The sequence below is a fragment of the Apis dorsata genome, unplaced genomic scaffold (genome assembly GCF_000469605.1).
Source record: "Apis dorsata unplaced genomic scaffold, Apis dorsata 1.3 scaffold_989, whole genome shotgun sequence".
NCBI lineage: Eukaryota > Metazoa > Arthropoda > Insecta > Hymenoptera > Apidae > Apis > Apis dorsata.
In genome coordinates this window covers 167150-175849 of record NW_006264092.1, presented here as the reverse complement: position 1 = coordinate 175849, position 8700 = coordinate 167150, and the positions used below count along the sequence as shown (strand labels likewise).

General features: G+C 19.6%; 2 protein-coding genes across 2 annotated transcripts in view; both read right to left on the bottom strand.

Moving 5' to 3' along the window:
* Nucleotides 1-968, bottom strand: part of LOC102674941 (protein GDAP2 homolog) — a 30839-nt gene extending 29871 nt beyond the window's left edge. The window contains exon 1 of the mRNA XM_006624077.1: nt 945-968. Coding sequence (XP_006624140.1) covers nt 945-968 — 24 coding nt within the window. The remainder of the gene's footprint in view (nt 1-944) is intronic.
* A 7674-nt stretch (nt 969-8642) lies between these two features.
* The window catches only part of LOC102674806 (protein GDAP2 homolog), a 53674-nt gene continuing 53616 nt past the window's right edge, over nt 8643-8700 (bottom strand). The window contains exon 8 of the mRNA XM_006624076.2: nt 8643-8664. Within this exon, the coding sequence (XP_006624139.1) occupies nt 8643-8664 (22 nt within the window). The remainder of the gene's footprint in view (nt 8665-8700) is intronic.

The window sequence follows — 8700 nt, the reverse complement described above, 5'->3', positions numbered from 1 at the left end:
ATAATTCTTTCTTATATATTATACATTATATATTATATATTATATATAGAGAGATATATATTCTAATATATATATTAGAAGTTTATAATTTTGATATTAAAAAGCAAATTTATAAATGAATATTATTAAAAGATTAAAAAGTTTATATTTTAAATTAACAAATGACATAGACGAGATTATTAAATTTATAACTTGAAACTTAAAATATCTAGATTTTGTAAAAAATTTTTAAAAATTATTTTTGCAATAAAATAAATCAATTATAATACAATTTTAGGAATAAAAAATATATTTAATTATATTCATTGAAATTATTTGAAATTTTTGAAAATTTCTTTTCCTATAATAATTTTTAAATGTTTGCAAAAAAGATATTTTTTTCAAAGATAGGAAAATTCAGGTCAGATTGATATTAAAAATATTATGTCATCAATTAATAATAGAATTAGTAATATAAAACATATTTTGCAATATATGATAAAATTAAGAATGTGCAAACTTAAAAATTCTATTTATGTTATGTGATAACTTATCATTCTAATAGACAATTCTAAGAAACAATCTTTTAGTTGCAATATATGAAAATTTTATCTATGATATTAAATAAAAATAAAATAACAAAAATAACTATTTAATGGTACAGGTTAATATAATGAAAAATAATAAATTTATTCGAACTAATAAAAAAAAATATTAATATAGAATTCTATGGAACATTCGACAACATTTAACATGGAACAACGACAATATTTTATATTGTAATTGTTGACTTCCAAAAGCAATATTTTTCATTTTTTTTATAAAATTGATTAAATTTTTGTAATTTTTTAAAATTAGTAAAATGAAAAATTATATTTCTTTAAAATGATAATTGATATTTTAATATTATAAAATAATTAAAAAATTAACAAAAAAATTATTCTTAATAAATTATGATTTCTTACTTTTGCAATAAACTTTTTCGACATCTTCACAAATATCTAAGTATTATTTTGATTCATTTAGAGAACTGATTATCTTTATTTTCGGAAATAATTTTTCCATATGTCAAAATATATGATTAGTGTTTTATTTTTTAGAAATCAAATAATTGATTTATTTTCACAGAGTACATTTTCTTATTTAACTTGGATAAGTTTCTATATGATATTTATAAATATTAACAATTAATGTTAAATGTTATTATGTTTACTGAAATTCTCATAAAATATCCATTATATATTTATGTAATCATATCACATCACTTTCGAAATACTAGTAAATCCTAGAGATCTATATTATTCAAATCTCGTTAAACAGATTTCAAATTTTTATTCGAAAACCAACCTCAACTATTGTAAATCAATAATATCTGCATTCGATGTCGCGAATTAATTATACAGGAAGCGCATATATTAATTCCAAGTACAGGATTCCTTGAATCAACATTGATGCATGATACACACGTGCAGCTGGAATATGCGAAATTGGCAGCATTTCCAAGCGGAAAACCATCTCATTCTATCTTATAGCGGTGTTGACTGATTACACGAATAACATTTGGCCAACGCAAGCTCGACATAGTATGATATATATTTTCGTTTAATGAATTTTTAGCAAGGAATTCCGTAGGCTCCCATGTGAATGCATGATACACACATGTTTTGTTGGAAGACCATTTATAGCTCTGGCTATTTTCGAATCGTTATTACATTGACTAATTCCAAGTATATGAACCGATTATCATAAAAGAAGAGATCAAATGCATTACTTAACTCTCACAGTAAGTGTAAAAAATATTTATATATACTTGTAAAAATTATATATTATTATTATATTATATTATTATATATATATATATTATATTATATATATTATATATTATATTATATTAATATATATCTTTTATATATTATATATTATATATTATTTTTTTATGTATTAATGTTTTTTTAATTTAATACATAATTATAGTATTAAATCAACATATTATTAATTAATATTATAAATATAAAAAAAAATATAAATAGATTGCGATTATTTATGCAAATTCATATTTTCATTATTATAATTATATAAACGAAATAAAAATTTACAATTTTACATATAAAATATGCAGAAATAGGCTGCAAAAGAAGTTTACGTAAATTTAATTAGTACAATGAAATCTAAATTTATAAATAACGAAAAGTATTAACTTTTAGTCACAAAATAGTTTTTTCATATGATTGAAAATTACAAATATTTAAATTTTTTAAATAAGAACAAAGTAATTTGATCTTTCTGAATCTCTCGTTTAATTTTAACAATAGAAAAAAAGTGTAAAAATGAATGGTGCAGTGAAGAATAATAACTTAATATGAATAATTTATTTGCAGATAAATTTAGAAGTTATATGAAGATCAATTTCAATATTTTTATCTTTATGCAAGCTAAAATCTTCAATAGTTTTTAAATTAGATTATTAATTTTTTATAGGAAATGATTTATCTGATTGATGCATTAAAAATTTTATAAATTCTATTTAAACAAATAAAATTGATTTTTATATAATGAATTGCATATATTCACTTGCAAAAAAATTATTAGCATCAAATTATATCTTCTTCTGCATTCAATTTTAATTTTTTTTTATCATCAACATCAAACGAAATATTCAAGGTGATTAATTTATTGCAAAATAAGCAAAAAATAATTATTATTTTGCTTATATATGATAAATATATTTTTTAATAAATAAAGTTTATTTTTAAAAAAAATATGTTTAAAAAGAATTGATGAAATCTTCTTCTGATTTTCCTTTGACATCGTATAATTATCATACAAAATTTGGAATTCGAATCATTATAATAGAACATTACAATTATTCAAACTAATTAAAAATCAAAAAATTAAAAAATTATTAAAAAAAGAATCAAATTTCTAAATATATCATGAAATAAATAGAAACTAAATCACTTTAAAATATGGATATTACTATATAAAAACATACATATTTCACAAGAGAAATAATATAAAAAATAAATTAATCAGATTTTTCAATCAAATACGCCCTAGAATATATTTTCTAAATATATGAATATTTTTTAAAATAAATCTTTTTAAATATGTTAATTCAAATATAAATATTCATCTTGTGTTCGTATAATTGATAATTGAATAAATTTGAATAGTTGACATTCCACTATATTTTATTTATATAATTGGTTAATTCTGTGATATATTTTCAATGCTTTCATGGTACAATGCAAAATTGCGTTATATTTTCACATTTCTGGGTCGATTGGTTTTAATGTAGCGCGGTGTGTTCGTTTAATCGAAACCAGCTGCTACTGTTCGATCGTTACACTCATTTATCGTTTTAGAGAGCCCAATTGGAAATGTCAGAATGCAAAAGATTGAAATCAATGTGGTCTTAATGGCTTCGTTATTTTACGTTTTTTTAATCCGGCTCTGATAGTAAGTATACAGTGAAACGATCTCTAACAATGTATTGTTTTTACATGATTTTCGGTTTAAAAAAAAATTGAGATTGATACAAAAAGATATAAAAAGATATTCAATTACTAACTGGAATTATTTTAAAAATAATATACATAATAATAATAATTATTAGATTTATAAAAATTAATTCAATGCCTTTTTAAAATAAAATAATGATGAAAAAATTTATTATTATTTATTTAGAAAAAAACTATACAATTTTTATTCTAAGAAATATTACTTTATTTCATTTTATTCTAAATTTTTATATTATCCTTAAAACAAGAATAGATAATTTTCGAGTTTCTTAATAAAAAAAAGAAAAAAATAATGGTTTTGATGTAATAAAGTCTAATTTCATTTCTTTTTTCAATATTTGAAAATATGTATCTATAATCAAATGATATTTGAAAGAATTTAAATGAATTATAATCAAATAAAATCAAATTAGATTAATTTGTATCCAAAAAAATTTTAAGGTTCAAGAAATAAATAATATTAATTTTTTATTTTTTTATAAGATATGCTTGAAAGATTTGTCATCTTCTGTGACTATTATTATTATTTTTTCCTCTCAAGTTCAATTTAATTTTACTAATTGATGCTAATAATGATTTGCATTTATAATGTAAGGTTTGGAACAAATTTAACTTACTATACTATATTTTTACTATATTCTTATTTTAAATGAGATATTACAAATATAATTTATTGTAAATGATTGCAATGTAAATTAAATGTAAAATTAAATGTAAATTAATCTAATTTATTATTTAATTTAATATTTTATTTAATATTTAATAAATATTGATTCAAAAAACTGATTTAGACATTATATGGTTGGTGAAAAAAGAGCATATAGTACATTGTTTAATTATTTTTTATAATTATTTTCGAAAATTTCAAGGATATATTTTCAATTATTTAAGTGAATATCATAATTTAATGAATAAAATATAGTAACAAATTGATTGTATTTATTAAATATATATATCTTATATATAAAGAAATATATATTTAAATCATAAATGAAATTCTATTCGAAAAGAAAAACGACATGTATACACAAGTAATATGATTCATCCATTATTGATTTTCAATACAATTATTTCGACTTTGTACTTTCGACGAAATGAAAATAGGACGACATTCGATTTTTTTTGCATTGAAAATTACAGCAACATTAATCATCGATGCACACGCAACGCGGATAAATCAGGCCTTTCTTCGAACGCGCAAATAAAGAACATATGATTTTAGAATTTCCTGCGGAAGCAGGAAGCATAATTTTACGAATTTCTCAAGGTTATCTTGGATCATAATAAACATTGCTTACGTTGCCTCGAATATTGAATATACACTTGTGCTATTATTACATTTTATAAATTCGCGTTGACACACACAGTGTTATATCTATAAATATCATTGAACGTCGTGAAAATCAAATTTAACTATTAGAATTATAAAACTCCGCGAAATGATAAGTTTTAAAATTTTGATTAATAATTATCGAAGATAAAGTTAACATTAATATTTATTAATAGATGGAAAATATGTTATAGGATATGGTTAATCATAGTGCATCAGATAAGAGAATGATTCTTCTTGAAAAAATTAGTCAAAAAGAAAGAATAAAATTTTTTCATTTGATGCTTCGTTTTCGAATAAATCAAGTTTGAAAATTTTTCAAATTAAAGTGAAATTGTCTAATTCTGATTGAATATTAATTAATTATCGATGAATATGAAAATAGATATGAAAATAAACAAAAAATATAGAATATAATTTTATTAATTTTTGTTTTTGAAAAAATCAAAATTGAACATAATTAATTTGTATAATTGCTGAATTTTTAAAATTTTCTTGAAAATTAATATTTTTAAATGAAATATACTTATTTTATATTTTTTATTTATTTTTACTATTGATACAGAAATATCAATAGTTTCATATGTAATCGGAAATTAGCTATTTTCATTTAAATTTGAAAGAAAATTCAATTCTTGATTCATTCGAAAACTAAGCAAATTTTATTCTTTTGATTTATTTTTTCATGAAAAATTATCTCTATCTAATTTCATACGATATCTTGTATAAATATGATTTTATTATAAGTTAGAAATAAGTTAGAAATATAAAATAAAATTTTCACACATAGAATAAGGTCTTATCTGACTTAATTAACACTATATACATATTTTATTTATAATAACTTAATTAATTTATATTAAATAATAATTTTAATTGATAAAAAAAGAAGTATTTATCTTTTATGATAAATGTTTCATTTAAGTTAAGATTCCTGTTTTATAGAAAAGGACCTTCATAATGGCTTGGATCGATTTCTCAATTGATCGTATTAAAGATTTCACGAGACCATGGCCTCAATTATAATGAATCTAAGGTGTTTCATCAGCAAAATGATCGGTTGAACCATTTCTTTATCGAAATCATTAATCTTTTAAGACATGCCTTGAATTAGCGGAAAGGATAATAAATAATCTCACGTAATCAAATAATCATTCAGAATTTACAGAAAATTAAAAGATCAAGAAATAATATTTGAATTTATTGAAAAATATAGAAAATATTAATGAATGATTTTACGTTAGAAATATAAGGAAATAAAGGAATAAGAGAAAATTAATAGTTTGGCAATCTTACATTTCACTTGAAAAATACACGAAAGTTCGTTGTTAGAGGTGCCAGATGTTTTAACATTAACTTTGACAGATGTCTAAACTAATGTTTATCAGTGCTGATGGATTTAAGTAAACTATATATATCAAATAAACATTTATCTCGTGTGAATGATGCACGAATATTTTGAAAATATGAGATATATAGTAAAAGATTTTCAAGATTACGATCATGAAAATACTTCGTAAATGATTTCGTCATTTGTTCATTTTAAATTGTTGCACAAATTTAATTAACATTATTAACATTATTATTATATAATTATTATATTATTATATTATTATATAATTAACAAATTAATATTATTTTTTAGAAAAAATTACGAAGTTTGTTGTTTATCATAATAATGATTTTATAATAATATTATTTTGTATTTTATATTTTTAGATAAAAAAATTAAAATTTGGAATTCGAAAATATTATAAGGATTAACATCTTGGAAATTATGGATATTACAGAATTTTCTTTTTGTAAAAATAATGGAAAAAAAAAATAAATAATTATTATATAAGCATCATTTTTTATTTTAAATATTAAATTAAATATTAAAATTAAATATTATATTTGACTTATCTAATTTTATAAAAATATATAAATAAAATGTAAAATATAATATAAAATATAATAAAAAAAATTAGATTCTATTAATGTTCTATTCATTCTAAAGGAAATTGCAGCAAAATGTAGAATCTTGTTTCTACCAAAATTCCAAAACTCTAGATTTTTAATTTAATTTTATATTTATAAGATTTTATTGCAATAAAATCGCATTAAGATTTTGAAAAGAGCCTCAAAGAATTTATCTTGTTTAATGAATTGTCATAATTGAATGATTTCGGTGATGGAAATATGAGTGACTTTTGTAAAAAATTAGATAAATTATTACTAGAATATTCATAGACATCGAATATGTTTTATGCGTATCATGCTATTTCGAGATACATGAACGAGCTTGCAACGTAGAAAGGTTACGAGGCCGTTTCTATCAACGATATTATTGACGAAAGCTTTTTATATAAAGGTAGTTTTTCTTTCAGTAATAAATAAAAAGAATTGATAAATAAATAGAAAATCGATATCTCACTTTTAATTTTAATCATTATAATCATGCAATAATCTAATCTATAAAATTAATTAATAAAACAATTATTTAATTTTGGATTATGCATATATGTTCTTATATTAATATAGAGAAAAAGTATAAATATGTAGAATAATTAATAAAATAAATAGCATATTGTTTAAGTTGAAAAAGTATTTAAATCATATTATGTATCTATATATGTGCAATTAAAGAATTGGATAATCAAATATATCGAAAATTATAATTATATGTAATAAGTATGAATTATTTCTACAAATAATAACTTTTAAAAAATTGATTTGTTATCAACGATAATATAATATAATTATTGAATAAAACATTCATAGCAATAGTTGATATTGAAGAAACCTGCATTCGATAAGTAAGAAATTTTGTTTTTGAAACATTTTATCATTATGTTAATAAATAAAAAATAAGAAGATACACATTTATTATTTTTAAAAATTAGAGAAAATATATTTGTTAAGTGTTAAAAATCTTGGAATTATTCTCAAGCATTAAAATAATTCAATTCTATTCTTCTTTTTATCGACCAATGATATATAATGTATAAAACATTAAATATTAATAAATCAAGATTCAATATAATAAAAAAGTATAACTATTTATATATGAAAAATTTACAGATATTTATATATGAAAGTAGTATAGTAGTATATTATATTTCTAATTAAAGTAGTCGAAAATAGCATCATGACATATAAAAGCATATAAAATGTGGATTTTATGCAAAATTATATTTGTAACATTCAATGAATGAAATTATAGATTTTATTATATTTTGGGAAAATTAAATGAAAAGTTAGTACTTCTTTATACTAATTCTTTATACTAAGAATATATAATGTTGAATATTTTAGAATTAAGTTAATAATATTAAGAATTAAGTTAATTTTAATATTTTATATGAAAACATTTCGATATGAAAAATTTTAATCTTTATCAGAGTGCTTTGTACATTTATCAATAGATTATTAGATTTAGATTTTATTTTTTTGGGATTTTATATGAAAAGTGGCGTATTTATATTTCTTCATATGAATTATATTTGTATATTATTTATTTATGTTTATATTGATCATTGTTATTCAATATATTAGGGACCTTAATTAAATTAAAACGGACACTATACAATGAGAGCAAATATTTATATAGTCCGATGATTTTACATACCTATTTACATCCTCCACTTCTAATATGTATGTTCGACACATTTTTTTTTTCAATAAAAGAAATTTTTTTTAACAAATATTCGTTATACACTACTTTCACACAAATATCTATATTATATACAAAAAACTAATTAAAACTGCGATAGATTTTATTATAAAATTGGACAAATGATCGATTTGTTATATATTCTTCAATTGTTATGTTAGAGTTCAATTGTTATGTTGCTACACATTCAATAAGGGTTAATTCAAAAAATATTT